The 24,755-nt window shown below is 35.8% G+C and overlaps 1 protein-coding gene across 1 annotated transcript in view; it reads left to right on the top strand.

Annotated features, from left to right (window-relative positions):
* Positions 1-14,706: 14,706 nt before the first annotated feature.
* LOC106876671 (uncharacterized) overlaps positions 14,707-24,755 on the top strand; it is a 29,145-nt gene continuing 19,096 nt past the window's right edge. The window contains exons 1-2 of the mRNA XM_014925305.2: positions 14,707-14,997; positions 20,805-21,059. Coding sequence (XP_014780791.1) covers positions 20,843-21,059 — 217 coding nt within the window. The 5' untranslated portion in view covers positions 14,707-14,997; positions 20,805-20,842. The remainder of the gene's footprint in view (positions 14,998-20,804; positions 21,060-24,755) is intronic.

Genomic DNA, 24,755 nt, shown 5'->3' with positions numbered 1-24,755 from the left:
CCCAAGATTTAGGTATTTTTGGTACAGTCCCTATCAGTTTTCTTGTCTAGATTCCTTAATGAACCTCTATCTTGGACTGCTGAATCCTTTGGTGTGTGATGAACTAAATCATATCTACTTCAAAATTATATTTTATTTCTAATTGCTCCAAATGTTTGTTCAACTAGTTTTTAAAATATATCATTTACAGCTGCTACTTTTCCATTTAACAATTACAAATTTTTATTAATCTGTTTCTTTTTTATTCTTTGTATTTGGTATTCTCAAATATTATCTTTTTTTTTCTTGTTCCAAATTCACTCCAAATGTGAATAAAATTACATAAATTCTCTTCATAATCCATTTACTATATTTCCAACATATCCACTCTGACTTGTCGGCATCTCCAGTTTGGTATTTTCTTTTTAACTTCTTCAGATACATCAAGTTTTGCAAAACCTTGATAGTAATTTAGTTACTTTTTGCACTAATTCAGTCTTAAGCATGAGTTCTTATAGGAACTCTGGATTGAAATTTCATAATCTCAGTAGATCTGCCTTTTGCAAGGAGATGTAAATATGTAAGGTATGAAACACTATGTGGTTGCACAGAGAAATAACAAAATGCTGATATTGTGCTTGTACATGAGCAATGGTTTATTACACTTCCGCTTACACCATTTGGACCTATACAGCTTAATCAGTGAGGTAATCATTAATGTACAATGTAATTTAAAGCAATATGTCAATGTGGGTATTTCAGATAGTATAAAAAACGACCAGTTCATATCAACAAGTGGCAAGATGATGCAGATTGAAGTTTATTCCACTAGAGTGAATATACTACAACTGACAGATTCATTCAGCTACATATTTCTCGTGATGACTGACCAAAATAATTCTGTTGAATTTATGGTGTTGCTACAAAGAAAATGAACAATGCATTAGTAGTGTAAATTATTTACAATTGACGGATATTTGTCTTCATCTTGTTTGTTATTAACACAATGTTTCGGCTGATATACCCTCCAACTTTCATCAGGTGTCTTGGGGAGATTTCGAACCTGGGTTCTCATTCCTAAGGTATTTTTCGATGTTATTATTATTATTCAGGTCACTGCCTGGAATCTCTGGGTTAAGAGCACAGGCTACTAACTCCAAGATTCCAAATTCAATTCCTGGCAGTGACCTGAATAATAATAACATCGAAAAATACCTTAGGAATGAGAATCCAGGTTCAAAATTTCCCCAAGACACCTGATGCAGGCTGGAGGGTATATCAGCTGAAATGCTGTGTTAACAACATACAAGATGAGGACAAATATCCGTCAATTGTAAATAATGTACATAAAACATACTCTTTACAAGTGGGTTTTTGGTGATCTGTTTCATATATCAACCTCACTTGTATCAAATACAAGATGTAAGCCATACTGATTCCTCTCTTTTGAGTTGGTATGATATCTTGAACATTTCTTCGCCCAATATACTGAATGATCTTATCAGTTTCACCAGCCTGTTGTCTTTACTTAATCATTTTAACATCTTTTCTATTAGCTTTTTGGTTTTAGGTCCCACTCCCCACCCCATGATTCTCAGCACATCGGATGGCAAGCTTCTGTCACTGGATTCAGTCAACTGCTGCTCTTGCATGTAATGTTGACTGTTTTCAGGTCATCTGCCAAGTGATCTTTGGGCTGCCATCAGGTGGTACCCGCCTCATGACTGTTTTCTGGGTGCTATTGATCAGCTAGGCAGAATCAGTGCTCTGCTACAATCTTTTGTAGTGGTCATGACCTTAATTATTTCAGAAACTCCTCATTTGTGACATGGTCTTGCCAGTTGACACTCCGGATCTTTCGTAAGTACCTTTTGGTAGAATACACATTTTCTGTCTGCCCTTGATGTGCTCTTCCAAATCTTGCTGGCATAGATTGCAGTAGGCAGAATGATGGAGTTATATAGATGACATTCCACATCAGTGCTAATGTTTAAGGCCACCCAAATGGAACATTGTTGCTGCCTTCCCAATTCTGCGGCAGAATTACATCACCGGTGCTGCTTACAACACTGCCCAGAGTTGGTTCACTTCTATCTTGTGCTGGCTGACCTTGGTAGCTGCTTCTTGATCCATGTCCACCTTCATCACTTTTATTTTCATTGTGCTCTTCCTTAGCTCAGTTTTCTCTACAGTTTGTTGCACTGATATTGTCGACTCATGCATATCTGTGAATGGATATTTCAGCCTAGCCTGCTCTCTCCACTAGAGCAATCATTTAAATATCTTCCTCTCACCCATTCCTTATATTTTGGCAATTAAACATTCCCCCACCCCAAATCTTAATTTAAAAGTGAGTTAAAGAATATAAAACAGGGGAACTAATTTAATTGAATAACAAAGAGACTATATTGTTCAGTGATATCAATGTATAAATTTCTGGATGCATTATTAGGAGTTAGCAGAAACATAAATTAATTTAATATAATGATAGTCAATGAAGATATTGTTCACTTGTATGAATTTTAAATACATTATCACCAAATCTATAGCTCCACATAAATTCATGTTAGTAGTCCTTTAAAACAATCACACTTGAAGTCTTACATCTCTGATGCCAGCCGATGCAGTTAGTGGAAGTGAGAGGTGAAGAGAAAGTATAACAGCATGAAGAGAGGAATAACATGGTTAAAAAGTTAAAGTAAAAGGTAGTGAGATAGTTAAAGTGTTTAGCAGAGGGAAATTTTAGACATCATATATTACTGTGAATGACAAGAAAATAACATTTTAATATTCAGTTTTTTATATCTTCTATCTGTCAATCTATTTATCTATCTACTCATTGACAAAACATCGATGGGTGGATGGTGGAAAGAAGACTTATATTAGATATAATAGGAAACTTATTGTAGATAGATTTTTCAATGAGAGTGAAATAAAAAAAATTACCATGGAAGCTGTTTTTGTTTTTTTTTAATTTTGTATTGTCAAAGGTTGATATATCGACAAAAAAAAAAGATATAAGCAAACAGATGAACTGAACTAATAAAAGGAAATGAAAATAATCTTGGTTGGTAAAGATCTTAAACTCAGCTTTGTTACTGAAAGCAATAATGATGGTGGTAGAGAAGTGTAGTTTTTTTTGTTTTTTTTAATGATCTAACTTTTTTTTATATTGCCTAACACTTAATGTATGTGCATAAGTGCAATTATTTATCATCTGCTCGCTTGGAAATTGATATTTGTTTATACATTAAATGAGGATAGCTGTGTGAAAAAGTGCCACACCCTAACAGTTGAGGGAACCCGTGGAAGAGGTAGGCCCAGAAAGACCTGGGCTGAGGTGGTGAGGCAAGACCTCCGAACATTGGGCCTCACCGAGGCGATGACTACTGACCGAGACCTTTGGAAATGTGCTGTGCGTGAGAAGACCCGGCAAGTCAAGTGAGATCGTTGCCAGTACCGCCTGACTGACCTTTGTAGGGTTTTCGAGCGAGATCGTTGCCAGTGCCCCTGGACTGGCTCTTGTGCGGGTGGCACATAAAAGACACCATTTTGAGCGTGGCCGTTTTCGTGCGGGTGACACATAAAAGCACCCACTACACTCTCTGAGTGGTTGGCGTTATGAAGGGCATCCAGCTGTAGAAACTCTGCCAAATTAGATTGGAGCCTGGTGTTGCCAGCCGGTTTCACCAGTCCTCAGTCAAATCGTCCAACCCATGCTAGCATGGAAAGCAGACGTTAAACGATGATGATTATAGATGACAGACAATGTAAACTAACAAAATAAGGAATGTGACAGTGTAGGCAATGATGCAAAGAGAAGCAGAGGCTCAAATCACCAAAACCATAACTGGTGCTGCTTAGAAGAAAAAAAGGATGAATGGAAGAAGTATTCAGGATAGAAAATGAGAAAGAACATAAAAAAACTGTAAACACGGTTGAAAGTTACATTTGTGACATGAATATTCTCTGTAATCATTGTAAAGCTCTTGGATCTATAAATGAATCTCTCATCCAGAAGAACTGAATTTTTTTTTTTTTTTTTTGAAGACAAAGCAAAATATACAATTTCAAAAGAAACATTAATATTTATAGTTTATATAAACTTCTAACGATCTAAAAAAAATGTATCTATCATGGAATTTCCATGGGTACTAGTGGTTATAAATAAGAAGTGCATAAGTCTTGTGATATTCAGATACCCAAGATATTCTGGCCGAAATACTGAATTTTGTTTTGCCATTTTTTTAAGCTGGTAAAGCCAGCAATATGGTCTTGGAGCAGTGGTTCCCAACGTGGAGGATGCGAACCTCTGGTGGTCCACAAAGGTAGTACTGGGGATCCGTAAACTAAATTCAAAATTTCATATACATTATATAGGTAATCTTCAAGTTTAGGGAGGAAAAAAAAGGTAAATAAAAAATATACAAGGGAAATAACTTAACGTCTTGCTAGTATTATCCATACTACTCTAAAATGTGTTTTTCTTTTTAGCTGTTTATAAATAAATCACACACGTTTTTCTTTTTTTTTTCTAAAACAGCATGCGACGGAATTTTTTCTTATAAAAGTTTTAAATGTTTTTTCCTTTTCCAAAACGGAAACGATATGGTTTGCAGAGTGAGGGTTAGCATGCAGTTCTAGAAATTCGCCTACTCAACATTATAAACTTCAGAAATGGCAGCCAAAAAATAAACGAATGTTTTTGCTTTTAGGGTTGAATTCCGCCAGTACTATGATATTCAATCACGTGTGTGATTTATTTATAAACAGCTAAATAAAAAACATTTCAGATTAGTACGGATAATACTAGTAAGACGTTAAGTTATTTCCCTTGTATATATATATATATATATATTTATTTATTTATTTATGTGTTTCAGCCAAGTGGCTGCGGTCATGCTGGTGCACCACCGTAAACATAATTAAGGGATCAGCTATCTTTGGGATTCTCAGCTTTTTTAGCTGCTATTTCTGAACTTCGGTATATGGTGAAGCAAATATTTGCTGATCCCTTAATTATGTTTATAAATACATATGAGCTTTTAAATAAGTTCTCCACCAATAATGGTGCTTACATACCAATGGGCTTGGTAAAAATTATTAATTAATAAATTGATAATCCTTTACCCTTTTAATTTGTAATATATATATATATAATTTCCCTTTGCAAATACTGATAGGGCACAGACAGTGTGTCATTAGCCAGCTGGAGGAGATGTCTTCCTGGGGCTATAAACTACAATAGCACCGGGTCAGCCACATTTAGGTGGCAAATATACTTAACGATGTTGTGCTGCTACTGTTTATGTCTCTCTCAAAGATTTATCATTGCTCTATATATATATATATATATAAGGATAAGCATATTAAAAGGGGTCCATGGGAAAACTCATTTAAATGAAAGGATTAGAAACTACTGTAAAAAGGTTGGGAATCATTGTGTTGCAGGTTTGAATGTGCAAATGTATATTTAAAAGAAAAGACAGCGTTCAAGGGGAGATAACTGCACGACAAGGGCGTTTTTTTTTTGTTGTTTTTTTACGAATGTTGAAATTTTCATAAACCAACACTGGAATGGGTTAGGGTCTGTCTGGTGATTTATTTTTAAATTCCTGCTAAGATGTACTTTGTAAAATGCAGAGTTGGGGGAAAAATCTTGCTTTTGGTATTCAAACAGTTCTTGGAGCTTCTTAAGTTCTTTAAAAAATGCAGTTTTTCAAGTGAGCATACACAACATCTTTTTGACCCATTGATATAAGGTCTGGTCTTAGAAAGGATCTTCCATTTGTTATTGTAGTTGATGTTGGCATCTTTAAGTCTCTAGATTAGTGTTGAAAGAGTCATATGTCTCTTCCTGGGATGCCTCGAGGTAGAAAGATAGTTATTAATCTGGATTTAAATTTCTTTTCCTCAAACCCTATATATCACTTGGTTTCTCTCTGGCCAGTGCCATAATTTGTTGTTACCAGTGTCTCATAAATTACGGAGGATATATTGCACACCTGTATGAATACCAAAATTGAGATTTTTTTTTTTTTTTTTTTCATGTCTGCATTGTACAAAGTACATCTTAGAGGGAATTGAAGATAAATCACCAGGTAGGGCATAACCTATTCCAGAATTTGTTTGAAATTTTCAACAGTTGTCAAAACAAAAGATTGCTATAGTTGCTGTAAATTATCCCTTCATGATCACTTTTTATTTTCAATATATGTGCTCATTCAAACTTCAATTACATCAACTGAAATTGCCAAACCATATTGCTGACTTTACTTGATTACAAAATGGCAAAATAAATTTGATATTTCAGCCAAGAAACCCTGGGTTACTGAATTTCACAAGAGTTGTATGTTTCTTTATGTATGGTAATATTTTTACTCTCCTAACTGATCGAGTGCTATACTGGGTCCAAAGGCTAGCTGTTATCTACAGGTACGCTACAGGTACTTCTATATATAGCTGTCCTCATCCATATGCACATCACATGTCCATGCTAGCACAGACTTCTTTCTTGTACACTACATTGAATTTCTCTTATGCCCAGTTTTTCTCTCAGTACATTTGGTATTATGTCATTCATACACTCTTATATTGCACATCCAGATGAGCATGCTTGCTCTGTTTCTTTCTAGTCTTCTCAATTCCTCTGCATTTAAGGCCTATGTCTCACTATCATGCAGCAACACAGTTCTAGTGCAAGTATTATATGTGCCCTTCGTTTTGAGGGACAAGATCTTTGTTACCAGCAGCAGTAGTAACTCCCTAATCTTTCTCCAACATGTTCTTTTCCTGGTTGCTATACTTTCAGAGAAACCACTTCCCCTGGTAATTACATAAGTAACAAAAGCTACCAACTACCTGTAGTGAACTATCCAGACATTTGAGAGAATTTATTTCCATTGTGTTCATAGTACCAAATTAGTTGATAGTATTGAATGTTTAATTATTTTAAAGTTAGTAATAAAAAGTATTAGACTCCATTAGTATAACAATGATTTTTGTTTTGAAACAGCAATAAATCTAATTTCAACTAAATAATTATGGGTAAATTAAATCAAAATTAAATATTCGCTTACAACATATTTCGATTTGCAACTGATATAACAGTCAAATGTGATACAGAAGGGCAATGAAAGAACATAAAGAAAATGGGGAAAAAACATCATCACAATTTCAATACCTTTCTGGTATTGTTCAGTTTGGTGGCGTCAATAAAAAGGACAGAATGAGACAAGTACAAAAATTAAGGGGTTTCAAACTGAATGGTAAAAAGGATGAGTCATGAGGATAATGGGAAAATATATAAAATTCTTCACATAGGTTTATAGGAACAAAATGTGCATCAGAAAGAAATGGATTTATAGCCAACTGGCATTTTTCACACATCAATGATTTCAAATCTATTCATTGTATTGAAAATGGGAACAGTGTCTCTCTAGATTAGTATCTAATATCAAATTACTATTATTATTCTCTTATAGGATTTGTATACTGTATTTTCTGGTATACAAGTCAAATGTTTCAGACCAAAATTTACAGATGAAAAAGGTAGGTCGATTTTGATGGACCAAAAATTCCATGTGAAATGCAGCAGGGCTTGGGAAAATAGTGCTTGATGTTTGAATGTGTACACTGCATGTTTACACTGTATACTACATTGACTTTTTTGCCAGGAAATACAGCTCTTGAAATGGCTGAATATATATATGTATCACCACCACCATCATCAGGCTCCAATAGTTTGCTTTGTCATTGTTTCTATGGATAGATGCCCTTCTTAACACCAACTACTTTACAGACTGTACTAGGTGCTTTTTATGTGGCACAAGCACTAGTGCCTTTACCAAGGCATCAACACCAGCATAGTCACCTAGTAACTTGTGAGATGAAAACCTCTCAGATGGGAGAGGGAGTAGAACCAAGGGAAGTGGCTTTGTCTCAAGTGAGAGGTCAGAGTATAAAAAAAGGATAGAGATTGGTGTCTTACTATTGAAGACACCAATAGGAAAAGAAAGGGAGAGTTAGGGTGAAAGATAGGAACAGTCAGACTAAGAGAGAAAGAGAAATAGATGGTATTGGAGATACATTGGGGGCCCTATTCTCAGGGTTCAGTGGGTGGGATGTAAGTGGTACAGAGGGGATAGAGATGTGTCATAAGAACGTGAAGGAAAATGTTTAGAGATGAGGAAGAAGTAACTGCAGCAAGGAATGGTGAGAGAAAATGGAGTGGCTGGGAGTGGGGTATGGTCAATATGTGAGGGCATGGAGAGTGTGCTGGCAGGCACATGAGGGAGAGTGGCAGAGCTTGCAGTGGATGGTGATCATAGGTGATTGGATCGTAGGTGTTAGGAAGATGGATTGAAAGTGAGTTTTGACAAACTATACTGCAGTAGATACCATGAGAGAAACTCTCATATTGGCTTTTGGTGCAAAATGTACACTTGTTTATATTGCTAGCAGGGGAGATAATGACGGAATCAGTGCTGGAGATGGTGGTGATTTATTTCCCTGCTAGTGTTATAAGCAAGAGAGCAATTTGCACTGAAATGAAAGCCAATATGAGAGTTTCTCTCACGGTATCTACCATAGTATAGTTTGTTCAAACAGAACATCCACATTTAAGTGGAGATAGATATTACCTCTTGATATTAATATTGCTTCTGCTGCTAATACATACATCTTTTGAAATGAAACTGAATGACATGATAACTGATAATATTTGTAAGCAAAATAAAATTTGAAGGCACAATACGAAAAAAATGCTTATTAAACTACAGAATGAAAGTATTCAATAAAGAAAATATCAACTAACTAGAAATGATTCATTTGAAAAAATCTTTCACTTTCTAAGAGCTGATTCTTAATTATAGAATTACAATACAAGTTATACACGCTATTATAAAATAGTCACTGGTCAATTATTTTAGTCATAAGATATTTGGCAATAAAATTTTAATCTTTAAAATGCTAAGTAGTTTTAATTAATTCTAGTAAAAATTTATTATATAAAAAAGTTCACTATATTAATTTTTGATAGAATGTCACTTTGACTATGTCAAAAGAAAAATCTTCTTATCACTGTGTTGTAGCTAACTTGTCTATTATGTGGGATATTTTTCTTTATGCAATTGAAGATTTTTCTTCTTGTCACTGCTCATTTTATGTTGTCGTTTAAGATGAGATGAGATTGTATAGGATTGTGTTGTTCTTGTTGTTCCTATTGATGATATTGTTGTTTGAGATGATAACAATACAAAAATTCTTAATTGCACTAAAAATATCCCTGGTGATAAAGAAGCTGTTGAAAGAGAAAATCCTTCAGCAACGACAAAAATAAGTGATCATCATCATCATCATCATCATTTCACATATACTTTCCATGATGGCATGAGTTAGACTGTTTGACAAGGAACTGGTGAGCTGTAGGGTTGTGTCACTCCAGCTCCAGAAATGTATCAACTGACAAGGTTGAAAAAGTAGTGCACAAAATGAAGTCCCATTTTATGCTGGCTTATTTAGAAATAGATAGAGTCTGGTACTAACATATATCTACTTGCTTGCCTGATTCCCATTTACTGCACTATTTATTAGCAACTACAGCTAATACAACAGTATTCATGTTTTATATTGATTAAAAGGTCAAGGGTATGTACAGGAAATATGTACGTTTTGGAATCAACCTAATCACATGACTGGTATTTAATTTATTGACAAAAGAGAAACTGGCAAAGTAGAACTTTTAACTGTCACCCAACTCATTCAGTTTAGTGTAGTACTATTTTGCCATTGTGCTGCTTTCTTAATAAAGACTTAATTTTAGCTAAACTTTAACTTAGATTAAACAGAAGTTCCATGAATAATATTGTAAGTTTTTGCAAATTGAGTAATTAACACCATGTAATTTGCTCTTTAGTTTTCATTAAAGTCTTATATTTGATAATGATTTAATCAGTGGCAAAGGAAAATATGATTATCACCATCCAGTTTAGACCAGTTTTTACTTGAGGAAACCTTGATTTTCTAATAAAATGCTGACCTTTGTCAGATGAAAATAAAAATCATGCAGTTTATTATTTTATTTTTTTATTTTTATTCTTTTTGCACTATTATTAGGTCAATATCAACAAGCTGGCCAAACCATTAGCATACTGGACAAAATGCTTAGCAGCATTTCATCCATCTTGATATTATATTCTGAATTCAAATTCTGCTGAAGTTGACTTTGCTTTTCATCCCTTTAGCACTGGGGTCAATGTAATCGACTTACCCCTCCCTCGAACTTGCTAACCCTGTGCCACAATTTGAAACCAATATAGTGTTAATATATAAACTTAGTTTGATGTCTATTATCAACTTTCAACTAAATCTAACAGATCACAAGTTAGTATAATGAAGAAACATAATTCACAACAGTAAATGTCAAAGAGACATTATAATCAATAAATGTTTCTTTCATAAGCTTGTAGTGCTGAGCTGAAATCTTCCCATTGGTTCAAACAATACTAATTACATGATGACAATTCCTCTATTACTGCTCCAATAACTCAGCGGATTATAAAATTCACTACCATAATTTAAACCAATTCTATGTGCCTAGGTATTGGAATTTCTCTTCTATTTGAAATCAGAATGATTTACTTTATTTCACCACATAATTAGTCTCTAATGAGACCATTAATCCTTGTATTTCAGAACCAACTGTTTCAGTTACACCATCAGTTCTTCTGCATAAATTTAACTTTAATTTCTTAGCTGGTATCTTCAACGCTATAAATATGGGATGTACATGAATATTACAGGATTAGGAACAGCTGTTCTGAAGTTGAAATCACAAAGAAGAATGCAAAACTGAAAATAGAATACTTAGCTATTTAAAGTATTATTCTCCAAGATTTCTTTCTTTAAACAGGAAAAATCAAATTTTATGTGGGAATAGTTGACCAAATCTGTAGTTGACTGGTAGCAATAATATACCAGCAGTGGTATTTAGATAAACCCTTGGTATTTACTGTCACAAATTATGCTTCTCCATTATATTTATTTTCCTTTGGATTGATTGAGCAAAAAGCTGATGGAAATGCAGATGACATCATGTTGTACCTTGAGATAAAAAGAACAGATTCTATGTGCTATAGATCTTTCCTGCAGTCAGACCTGGACACAATGTAGCAATGGATTATTGACTGGCAACTCAAGCTAGTTGTGAACAAGTGTACGACCATGCATTTTGGGAGGAAAAACCCAGCCTCAATAACTCCAATCTTAAGAAGTCTGTTAGTGAATATGACCTGGATATTATTGTCAACAGTGATCTGTGATAGACAAACATTACTAAGATTGTCAAGAAGGCTGAGGGTGTCTTAGCATCACTCAGTAAGACCTTTGTAAACCACTCTCCAGCTATGTATTTAAAGCTGTATATGGCTATGGTGTATTTGCACTTAGAGTTTGCATCACCAGTCTAGAACCCCTATCTTGCTTGGTGTATCAATCTCTCGGAAACTGTTCAGAAACATGCAACCAAGTGAATACCTGCCATCAGGCATCTACCATACTCAGAACGTCTTGCTTCCCTGGACATAGATACATTAAAGCTCCAACATCTGGCAACTGACTTAGTAGACACTATGTTTACAACATTACCCTTGGATACCTTTTGAATTCCATATGTTTAATACTCGTGGACATGCTTACAAAATCAAAGAACAACAAAATGAATCTCTCTCAGAGTAAAAGGTAGATTGTATGATGCTTGTATGATTGTATGATTAAAAATACAGAAGAGAGAGAGAGAGACAGACAGACAGACAGACAGACAGAGAGAGAGAGACACAGAGAGAGAGAGACAGACAGACAGACAGACAGAGAGAGACACAGAGAGAGAGAGACAGACAGACAGACAGATAAGAAGTTGACATTTTACAGAAACCAGTTGTTCAAAAGGACTATGGAAGGTCAGACTGATATACCACATTGGCTTACTACAGCAAGGACAAATCTTGTTGCCAAAAATGAAATCACTGAGATAGCAGGAAACTACAGGCCTTTGCCTGCCTAAACATTATGTACACAAGTTGCCTCAACCAATTCCTCCATGACTATTATGAGTTGAACAACCCTATGACTGAGGAACAGGCTGGTGGAAAGAAGTGAGTGTGGAGATGTGCCACACAGCTTTTAATAAACAAAGCTGTACTCTCTGAAGTAAGAAAACAACACAGAAACCTTGTGACAGTATGGCTTGACTATAAGAAGGCATTCGACTCTATCCCTCATTCATAGCTGTTGAAGTACCTACATCTGGTATAGGTACCTACTACCTTAATTGCTGCTAAAGAGAGAATCATAAAGACATGGACAATTATTCTTACCCTTACAACTAAGAACAGAATAATTGTTTCTAATAGTATAGGCATTACAAAGGGAATATTCCAGGGAGATAGTATTTTTGTACTTCTTTTCATTTTGGCGCTGAATCCATTATCATTCCTATTGCAGAAAACAAATGGCTACCTGCTAAGATCTTCAACTGCCAGAAATCTCAATGTAACTCATAATTTCTTTGTAGACGACCTGAAGATTTATGCTAAGTGTTAACAATGCCAAAAAAGCAACAGGAATTAATAACAACATTTTCAGCTGATATAGGCATGGAATTTGCCCAAAAGAAATGTTCATATTTAGTAATAGAATGAGGTAAGTCAGTCCCCCACACCCAAAACCTGTGCATCACTGGTCTTTCTATCTCCCCCATTCCATACAAAGAATGTTACAAGTACCTAAGCATAGACTAAAATGTATCATATGAAGGCACTGTGAATAAAGACAGAGTGACCCAAGAATATTACACCAGACCTAGAAAAATATGGCAGTTGGAACTTTCCTCTTACAAAAAAACAATCTCCCACAATGCATTTGCAGTACCAGTGCTGATCCCAACATTTGGGATACTTGATTGGTCTGGAGAGGAAATCCATTCCATAGATATCAAAACCTGCAAAATCCTAACAACTGGGAACTTCCACAGAAACAGTGATGTTAACAGGCTCTACCTAAGAAGAAATGAAGGTGGTAGAAACCTGAGATCAGTGCAGATGGCCTTCGAATGCCATATGGTATCACTCAGGTAGCACCTGCTAAACAACAGCAGCAAAAATATATATATTAATGCAGTCCTGAAAAGTGAAGTGAGCAACATTGTACGAGTTGGCAGTGAACTCCTCAAGAAACACTCTCTTCCTGATGATCTCATATACAGCCCCAAAACAGCTGAGTTCTCTTACTTCAGAGAAGACCTGGATGGAACGCACTCAGCATACAAAAGAAATCCATGCATGAGTATGTTGCCAGGAAGCTTGAAGAAGACAGTAGAATTGACATGAAGCACAGCCTCTCTTGACCACAAGACCACTACATCATATTGCACTTTGAAGGCTATGCATTTGCAATCCAGAAACAGGAGATTGCCACAAAATACCTGGTGAACAAGAGAGACAATGATGCTCTTGTAAACCCAAGGTGCAACCGTATGTGTAGGCTATGTCATGTTTCTGTGGAAGACATTACGCATGTGATTAGCAGCTGTCCTAAAATATCATCACAGTACTACCTTCCTATGCGGCACGATGTTGTTGCTACAACAATTTACAATGCCATCTGCAAAAATGACTGTCCTGAAATAAACTTAGAAAATCCTTCTGTTATGGAATACATTCATAAACACCAACTCAAGGAATACTGGTGGAATATTCCCATCAAAACTTCTGTCTAATGTAAGCATAACAGACCAGATATTGTTGTTTGGGACAGAGGGGCAATGGTATGTACCATCATAGAGGTTAGTCGCCCTGCAGATATAAATATCTCTTTGAAAAATCAAAGAAAAAGAGGATATCTATGGACAACTGCTTCGAAACCTCCAGCTTCTACATCCAGACTATGAATTCATATTCATACCAATAATAATTGGAGCACTATGTTTTGTTAGTAAATGCTTAAAGGAGAATCTAGATAAACTGGGATTTTCAGAAAGAGAAATTGACTGGCTAATTCATACATTACAGGTCCAGTTCATGAGTGGAACAGTAAAAATTTGCAAGACTTTTCTCAAGTTCCGAATGTGAATTTGTCTGTCTTAACTACATTCTAAAGATGGAGCCTTGTATCTTTGTTGGAAACCGGCTCCCTCCTCAGTGGAAGATTTATAATAATTAAAAAATAGAAGAGACATACACACATACACATACGTACATACATACATGCATACATACATACATACATACATACACAGAAACATACATATTTCTTTGCGTAATTTTATTTTCATATGTATAAACTTTTATTGGAATATAACACGTATGTATATGATACATATATAATACAAAACCACAATAAAAATACAAATCCAAAACTGGGACAGGAAAAAAAATGTAAAAAGAGGAACAATGAAAGAAAAAGAAAGGAAAAAAGATAGAAAAAGGGGTGAAGAACACATCAACTCAACGCCAAGCGCCTCCATTGGTCCCACACCACAAAGTGAACGGAACCTACTGAAGGAAGCCAATACGATCGCAGCATTACCACGGGCGGTGGAAAAGCTAAGGCGTTGGAACAGCCAAGTACCCTATGGGCATCACCTGACACCTCAGCGAAGCAAGTCGCCGTTGTAAAATTGTTCAAAATATTTTATTGTAATTTTTACAACCCAGTAAAAGTTAATAAAATTGCACATACATACACACACACATACACACACACAAAATTATTAATTTTGTCCAAGTTTTTTTCTTTTGTTTTTTTTTTGTAGAACCTCGATGCCAACACACAATCACGGGATGTGCACAAATCTGGTTGGGAGTGAAGCTCGAGTCAAATCATTGCGTTAGGCGTTAGGGCGGAATATTTATCAGAAGGGTCGTAATTTTCATGCTTCACCCGTCTGTCTTTAAACCATCATATATAAATATGTCTTTTGATTATCATCACAATTCTAACTGAATGCCTCTTTTTCTATAGGTAAGTGGATCTATTAATCTGAGATTATTTTTCTAGAACAAATTGGTATTTAATTTTGTATTTCACAACGTTGGGTTTGGGTTATGAATTTCAAGAAGCAAGTAGAAGGCAATCATTGTTCTTGTATATCTATGTCTAATACTTATTGCGAAGAACGAACCAACCTCTTCATGATCATTCGACCTGCTAGAAGGAGCAGCCAAATCTCCTTCATGCTCTTCTGTCTTCAAAAGGAATGGGCATGGTTTGGATCTTGTAATCATCGGTCTGCTTGATCAGAGCTAGTCTAGGATGTTTCAGTTTTTTTCAAAACTAGAATCTGTATACTGTTAGTATAATAATTATTTTGTTTGCATTTAAAAGAATTGGTTCTTTCTCTCTCTCTCAAGATTCCTAATGGAATGCTGTTTCAGTTTGTATTTATTAAGGAGGAAGATGTAATTACAAATGCAAACAAACTATATTTATACACTAAAAACGCAAACAAAATATCTTCATATATACATATTACTGAAGCTGTATATAACTTATATACCCTACTTAATTAATTTTTTTTTAATTGTAAAAGATTCTACAACTCTGATGTTTGAAACAACAGACCTGAAGACGTTTTTCTTTTTTTCTTTTTTCAAACGGTTTCGTAAAAAAGTTGGAGAAGGGTTTTAAATATTCCCACTTAAAAAGTACGGAACTGCAAAACAATGCGACAGTAGCTTAAATATGCTGTAACACTGGCTACATTCTTTTAGTGAAATGGATATTTTTTAATGATATTTTCTACAAATACTTTTCAGAGTGTGTAAATTACGATTGTATTGGAATTTGATAGGAAAAAAAAGATAGAACATACACATACATACTGACACGCATGACAATTTTTCAAAATTTCAAGTTTCAATTTGTAGATTATGTGACGTGTGTCAGTATGTATCTGTACGAGCCCACAGAAGTTTTTTTTTTTTTTTTTCATATTAAATTCCGATATAATCGTTATCTACACACTCTGAAAGGTTTAATTAAAAATTACCTATTTTTCTGAAAGTGATGAATAAAGAAAACTGTCTCTTGTTAATTTTCCGAAATTCCTCACCCCCACCCTCGAAAATATTTTTAACCCACATATTCCCATATAATCAGAATCTACGCCGCCTGAAGTATATTCGATTGTTGTTGTTGGGTAGCCACGAGTCAGCTCTTACTGAGCAAACTTATGATCAGAGGTATTCCAGCCATGTTACATCACAGCCTTCTCAGAGACATTGTCTGTCAAGAACTACATGATGAAATGTGTCTCTCTCTTTTCTTGACAGTAGCTTGTAATTTGAGGGAAATTTAGTTACCGTCGAACGACCACGTTGGTTCGGGATTAAATTTAATTTACCTTTCTTATATATTTAAAGAAATAAATTTCCTAAACCTCTGTATAGATGTTTAGCTTTAAATTGTTTAAAGAAGGCATTTGCAATTACTGTATCGACTTCGTTCGCCACACTTGTTTACTATTCTTTGTTGTTACTGTTGAACCGATGTGTTGAAAAGAAAGATAAGGGAGAAGATATTAAACAGATGAAAATAAGACATTATAAAAATGTGTTTAGCACTCTCGTATCACTGAAGATTTGTTTGGGTTTGTTTGTCCCATATTTCAGACAATATTTTTTTAATTCTTTTACTTGTTTCAGTCATTTGACTGCGGCCATGCTGGAGCACCGCCTTTAATCAGACAAATCGACCCCATGACTTATTCTTTATAAGCCTAGTAGTTATTTTATCGGTCTTCTTTGTCGAACCGCTAAGTTATAGAGACGTAAACAGACCTACATCGGTTGTCAAGCGATGGTGGGGACAAACACATACACACAAATACACACACACACACATATATATGACAGGCTTCTTTCAGTTTCCGTCTACTAAATCCACTTACAAGGCTTTAGACTGAACTCGGAACCATGTGGTTGGGAAGCATGCTTCTTACTCCACAGCCACTCCTGCGCCTATGTTAATTTTTCCTCGTGAAGGTATTTCAACCAACTCAACATGTCATTAAAAAATCTGATAAATAGACGAATGCTGATTAGGAATGCTAACCGAATTAGAACGGCATCCGGATCTTTTTTAAAACGGGGGCCACATTTTTCATTAACGAAACACTTTGAAACTTGGAAGACTGGTAGAATGTGTCATATAAAACATCTTTTTCTCTTAGTCTTCTTTAAAAAAAAAGAAATCCCTAAGTTATTCCATGTTAAAGTTGTCGTATTTCTGTAATTTCAACCAATCACTGACGTCCATTCAGCCGATATACATTAAGTGCCGACTACATAAACAAACGATTCTGAAACAATTCTATCGGTGATAGGGTTAGGGTTAGGGTAAAACAGCAAATTTAAAAAGAAAAAAGCAAATAAAACGAAGAAAAAAAAAAGAAAATGAAAAAAGCAAATAAAACGAAGCTATGGCTTAATCAGCCAAAGGAGTAAATGTAAACAACTGAATACTTGTCAGTGATTGGTTGAAATTATCGAAATAAGACAATTTTTTACATGAAATAAATTCGAATACAAAAATATTTTTCTGTTCTATAACACAAAATAGATAAGTATACGAAGTTTGAAAGTCTTTCAGTACCAAAAACACTACGTAAAACATTAATGAAAAATGTGGTCCCCGTTTTAAAAAAGATCCCGGCATCCTATTCAGGAACTTTATTTATTTATAAGTTAGTCAAGGAAAGAGGCTGAAGACCCCACGGTCTTTGCAAGTCCACCAAACAGCTGAGGTTGAGGCTGTTGATGCCCAACCTAAACTGCTGCAAGAAAAACGTGGAGAGGTAGTTGTGAGTGGTCTGAATGATTGTAACGGTGAATTCCTCCAAGAGCAGCTATGGATCTTATGACACATTAAACTTGCATTAAACATTACATTACTTTGTACCTCATATCTGACTTGCTTCCACCAGATTTATTGAGTAACAACGCTATTTGGCCCTTGAGTTGCCTCTTGTGGAAAAAATAAAGTGGTTGTAGTTGCTCTGTACTCTGGGACTGGCTTTATTAACAAATGAACTTTTTTTCCTAATAACCTCATGGGTTTGTTTATTGATTAAAATCATGGACTCCTGAAACAAATATTAAGGATTGAAAAATCCTTTAACATTAAAAAATTTTTTTTTATTACTTAATGTCCTCTTCAGCTCCTGTAACCCGGCCCTTATTGATGTATGAGAAATAATTTTGTGAGAACAAGTTTTAGAAAACAGTATCATCTACCTCTTTTACTCTTTTACTTGTTTCAGTCATTCGACTGCGGCCATGCTGGAGCACCACTTTTTTAGTCGAGCAAATCAACCCCAGGACTTATTCTTTGGAAGCCTAGTACTTATTCTATTGGTCTCTTTTGCCGAACCGCTAAGTTACAGGGACGTAAACACACCACCATCAGTTGTCAAGCGATGCTGGGGGCACAAACACAGACACACAAACATATACACACACATACATACATATATATATATATATATATATATATATACATGTATACGATGGGCTTCTTTCAGTTTCCGTCTACCAAATCCACTCACAAGGCTTTGGTCGGCCCGAGGCTATAGTAGAAGACACTTGCCCAAGGTACCACGCAGTGGGACTGAACCCAGAACCATGTGGTTGGTAAGGAAGCTACTTACCACACAGCCACTTGTCTTTTTTATCTACTTTTCCATGCTGGCTTAGGTTTGCAGTACAACAAATTGTCACTTGCCTCCACGCTACAAAACATACCATCTCAGCTTTAGGGACCACCATCCTCAATTCTGACTTCGTCCCTTCCTTGGTTTTTTCTGCAGTGCATAATTTCCACTGTCCTTACCATTTGCAACATTTAAAACACTTTAAGCTACTTGTTTTAATTAACAGTTGAGTTGTTATAGAGTTCATGCTTTGAGACTGAGTGTCTGATTATTGTTGGATCCTGATCGACTAGACTTATGATCAAAGTTATTCCAGCCCTGGCCATCTCCTTTTCTTTTTTCTGAGATATTGTGTATCTAGAACTATAGTATCCATCATGTTCTTCACTTTTTTTTAAGACAGTAAGGTGTATTATGAAGGAGATTTAGCTGCTGATTCTAGTAATTCAAGTGATCATGTATAGGCCTCTTCATTGACTTGTCACTATTTTTGTTGAATATCTCCTGTCATCTCTGCTATGTTCAAGTTGCTAACTGAAGCCTTGGTAATTTAACTTCAAATCCAGCACTCTAGATTTACCATGTTGTAGTTTTATATTTTTTTAATAATTTTTTTTTATTCCTGTTGTTTAGCTCCAGGTCAGCTTTGATCAAATATGTCTTTACACTCCACCTATGACCAACCCAACTTATTTTCAGCCAGTGATCTAAGATTGCATTATCTAATGAGGCCTTTTTTAAAGGAATTTGACTGTTATTTATTTCTAGCAGGTTGGGTGACCGTGTAAAAAATTCCTTGATAATTTGTGAAGAGATCAGACACATGGTTGATTTGTGTATGCAACATTTAGTTGTATAGGATGTTTCGTCCAATTAGCAGCTAAGCCAGAGAGGTGATGATTGCAATCAAAGTGGCCAAATGGAGATGACCAAAGTAAGGGATTTAATACAGAGATATAGAGAGTTGATATGTTTATTTCAATTTTTAGTTCAGTCAAAGGGGAGGGAGAAATGTTCATGACTGTTGCAGCGTCACTTAAGTCTTGTAGGGATGTGGTTATACACCATTAGGTGTACACTGCTTCCGTACATTAAATTTCTAGAAGAAACAATGGAACGCAGATTCTGAACAACATAACAATATTTATTTACAGTGGAATTCAGTTCACGCTTGGAGGGAATTCGGTAGCTCGTCGCCCTCGGTTACTGAGACGCCTTCTGAATGATTTCCGTGGTTATTTGTGAAGCTCTGGTGCTGACATGTGAGAGAGCTCTGTTGGACGTCTTAGCTCGACGGAGATCAGTCAACGAAGAGACTGAGAAAAGGCGCCAAAGCTGGGTGTCGAACTCTACGCATGCGCATGAGACTCTTCCTGTATTCCTTCCGGAACTAGTCCCTGCGCATGCGTGGATAAAACTCCGGACATTGAACATATAACAGTCGTCTGCTATAGGTGTCACTACAGTCTCACAAGATTGATTTGGTTAATGTTCAGTTTAAACATCGGTAAGTCGATGTTTGATGGAAAAAAAACAAGGGAAGGAATAAAATTCCAGAGAATTGTTACTTTGCAAGGAGGAACTGGTCAAAATAGTTAGTGTGGGGCTGAGGGAAGGAGAAAAGGGGGTTGTGTTACCCAGGTTGGACAGAACTGATATGCAAATAGCTAGTTCAGAAGATTGGTCTATTGTTTTAAATATTGGCATTTTGTTTTTGACAATTGTAAATGTACAGATAAGAAGGTGCCAGTCTATCAACAAAGGAATGAGTAGTTCATACAATATCACCAGTTGTCAAAGCACTTCACTTTCAATGGCTTAGTCTACTTAGCTGTAAGTAGGTACCATATAGAAGTACACCTTGCTTCAGTAAGCACTGGAAACTATAAACTTAGAAATGTTTTGGTTAGCTTGAAGTGTTGTCTTATTTTAAGTCTTATTCTTGTAAATATTTATTAGAAACAGGTAAGCTTTGTTAAGTGTAGTTTGTCTGCATAAAGATTAAGGTTCCAGTGATGCCCCTATAATGGACTATGGGACTCATCATTTTGAATTTGATACTAAATTTTATTTCCAATTCCCATTTCTTTGTTTGTTTAAATATTGTATTTGCTTACAGTTCAAGAAGCACCAAATAGCTACCTTTTCAATCCCACCATGGAATCATTTCAATACCAGCTGCAAAATGATGACATCTCTACAGAAAGCAGCTCTCGAATAACTGTCGTGAATTTCCAGCCAAACAACTACATCCAATATGACAAACAGATCCATCCTAACATGGTTTCAGATGAAACCAAAATTTGGCAGCAACCATGGCCCAAACTAATAGGAATTACCCAGATAACATTAGGTGTTATTACCTCTTTAATTGGTATGTTGACTTTGCTTTTTATATTTTATGTATACATGCTTTTATCCTTAAATGTGGCTACAAAAGAAAATTACTGATATTACACAGAAACAGAAAAATGAATATTTGCTTTATATGTTTTAGAGATCATTTATATTTCTCTAATGTGTAGGTTATATAAGTTATTTACATGTCCATTGAAGCTTAATTTTAATACATAAACCTTATAATTAGATTAAATTGTTTTCAGAACTTGTATATGATTAAATGTTTGTATAAAAGAAACACTCAGAACAATTCAATATAATTATATCATTAGTGTTTCTCTTAAAACTTAATTTCCCTCTTTACTTTGCTTTATTCTTCTGATCATATTTCTTACAATCTCTAATAATCATTCTTCATATAACCAATCCTGTTTCACAGAAGCTGGGTGTCCTCTTTGGAGCCACCCTACTCTAGAACACTGATCACATTCTGGAACAGTGGAACACAAGCACATTTAAGACAAACTCAGTCACCGGAAAGATCAATCTTCAGTGATTCAGCATCAAGCTGTGTCCTCTTTCTACCTTTTCTACTATTAAAACAGTCCCTTATGACCCAGCTAAAGCCACTTGTTGCACCATTTCCCGTCTTTCCTCATCCCTTCATCCCTGTTATGATACGTCTCTCAAAATTATTTTCCTTCCGATTATTATTGTTGTCATTGTTGAAGATGGTAGGTAGCAATTCTGAATTGAGATCCTATTTATGTCAACATTGCCATTCATGATGGTGTCAAATTCTCATTTGTCAAAGCACCTGACAAAAACCTCACCATATTTGTTCTGACTCCCTGTGCTATGAGTCCAACTCTCATTAAGGTGAACTTTGCCTTTCATCCTTTTGGGGGTCAGTAAACAAGTACTAATCCAAACATTATGTAACGTGTGAGGTCGTGAAGACCCTTTAGTCTTACTAAGAACATTACACCTCTCTAATGCTGGTGCCATGAAAAGGCACTCGTTACGCTCTGTAAAGTGGTCAATGTTAGGATGGACATCCAACTATAGAAACCAAGTCAACAACAAAACTTGAGCTAAATAAGTTCTGCCAACACATCTATGTTAGCAGTACTCCCGAGTAAATGCTGACTCCAACCATGACAATCCATCCAGTTCGTGCCAGCATGGAATGCAGACACAAAAGTGATGTTGATGATATATATACAAGAAAAGTACAAAATTAAGAAAAACCTGATCTCTGGTGCATGGCCCTTCATCTAATGTGTGCAATAACAAAAAACACTACAAATCTTTGTTGTTATATATGGTATGTTTAGTTTTGTTTCTTGGCATTGTTTTTACAATTGGATGCCCTTCAATCACTTTATAGCAGGGACCAGGTGCATTTTATTTAGTCACCAGTATAAGCCTTTGACAGGTTCACCTGCTCTTTTATCTGGTGATCAATGTGGAAGCTAGTGATAGGTGAGTGGTTAGTGAGAACTGTACAAGTCATGTTCAGGGATGTTGTCAGTAAGGTGAGGGTTGGCAATGAGTATAGCAATGAATTTAGTGTACAAGTAGGAGTTCACCAAAGATGAATCCTCACCACACTCTTGTTTATCATAATCCTTCAGGCAATAACAGGAATTCAAGACTGGCTGCCCAGTAGCCAAGAGCTATTCCTCTGTTGTTGACAAAGGGCCTCACCCTTAAAGCGAAAGGCAGATTGCATGATGCCTATGTACATATAGCTATGCTGTGTGGCAGTGAAACATGGGTTATGACTATAGAGGACTTGTGAAGGCTTGAAAGAAATAAAGCCGGTATGCTCTGCTGGATGGGTAATATCAGTGTGTATGTATAAGAGAGTGTAAGTGATTTAAGAGACATCAGATATTGTGTGCAAGAGAGAAGATTGTGCTGGTATGGTCATGTGATGCATATGGATGAGGATAGCTGCATAAAAAATTGCTGATCTCTAATTGTGGAGGGAACCTGTGGAAGGGGTAGAAACCGGAAGACAAGGTGCTGAGAAGGGATCTTCAGATGTTAGGCCTCACTGAGGAGATGACAAGAGACTGAGACTTCTGACAATATTCTGTCCTTGAGAAGATACTTCAAGCTAAGTAAAACTGTGGTCATCCATACATACAGACAGGTCCTTTAGAACCCATGCCAGCACCATGTGAAAAGCACTTGTGCTGGCACCACATAAAAAGCTGGCATCACATAGAAAGCACCCATGCCAGTGCCATGTAAAAGCAACCAGTACACTATGTAAAATGGTTGGCTTTAGGAAGGGTATCCAGTCATAGAAACCATGCCAAAACAATTGGAACCTGGACAGCTGGACAGCTCCTGTTAGATTGTCCAACCCATGCCAGCATGGAAAGCAGATTTTAAATGGTGTGACTAGCAGTAAACAGGTTGCCTAAACTATTGCTCTTCTAGATGGGTTATCTTCGGTATTGTGGCTCAAAGGGCCTAAGTTGCCTTCATTTTTTTTTAGTTTATTTTTGTACAGTTTATGTCAGCCAAATATCCTTCCTAATACCAACCACATTATAGCATAGACTGAATGTTTTTATCATGCCATCTCTGTAGAAAGACTTACTGGCAGATCTAAAGAGTTCCTTCTACTGTAACAGTTGTTATATCTGTCATCATCATCATGATGTCTGTTTCCCATACTGGCATGAGTTGGATGGTTTGACAAAAACCAGCAAGTCAGAAGACAGCACCAAACTCTGCTGTCTACTTGGCATGGATTCTACAGGTGGATACCCTTCCTAATGCCTAGTTTACAAAATTTATATCACCTTCATTCTTACTTCAGTTTTTACATGGGTTTTACCACTGGGTGCCCTTCCTAACACCAGTCATTTCACAGCAAAAACTGTGTTCATTTTTTCATGACACTAGAGAGGATAGAGAATTTCTTGTATCTTGTATTATTTTATAAAGGTTAAATATGAGCATTTTCTTATCATTCAAAGCTATTTTTAGCAGCTAAATTTGGTTGCTTTAATTACTAAACAATTATATTGCTGATGTCATGCAAGCTAGTACCAAAGTCTAGTAGACTGTTACAGCTTGAGTAGAGTCTAAACTAAAAACTATGCTATCACAGTTGACTATTATTAGGATTTCTTCAGAAAACATTGTACTTAGTTTCAGTTTTGTTTTGATAGTATCTAAAATTACTGGAACTAGCAAGATCTAGTTTAAAATCAAATACATCGTATCCTGTTGTATGTTTTAGTAGAATTTGACAACTTGTAACTTGTTTTGGAGGAGGTGGTGATATCTAACCATTCTTCAAATGTACATTGCTGCCACATACACAGACACACTAGGTTAAACCACATAAAATGTCATTTTAAAATTATGATTATATATGTTTGTGAGAGTAGCTGATGATTGAATTCATTTTGTATTGGCTATCTTTTACATCCATTTGGCTACACTTTCATTTTGGGTGTCTTGTAAGAGCTACAAAAAAAAACCATCCTCATCATTTAATGTCCACTTTTCCATGTTTGCATGGGTTAGGCAGATTTTCAATGGCTGGGTACACCAATCCTTACCTTTTTTGAAGCAAGATAACATTTCCCCATAGTCAGACATGTTTTTCATGGGAGACTGGAAATTAACAATATTGCTTGTAAGATGGTGATGCACATTTACAATAATTTGCATAATGTCAAGAGGAGTGCACACACACATG

This window comes from Octopus bimaculoides, chromosome 3 (assembly GCF_001194135.2).
Source record: "Octopus bimaculoides isolate UCB-OBI-ISO-001 chromosome 3, ASM119413v2, whole genome shotgun sequence".
In the NCBI taxonomy this organism is placed as follows: domain Eukaryota; kingdom Metazoa; phylum Mollusca; class Cephalopoda; order Octopoda; family Octopodidae; genus Octopus; species Octopus bimaculoides.
This window is presented reverse-complemented; position numbering and strand designations above follow the sequence as displayed.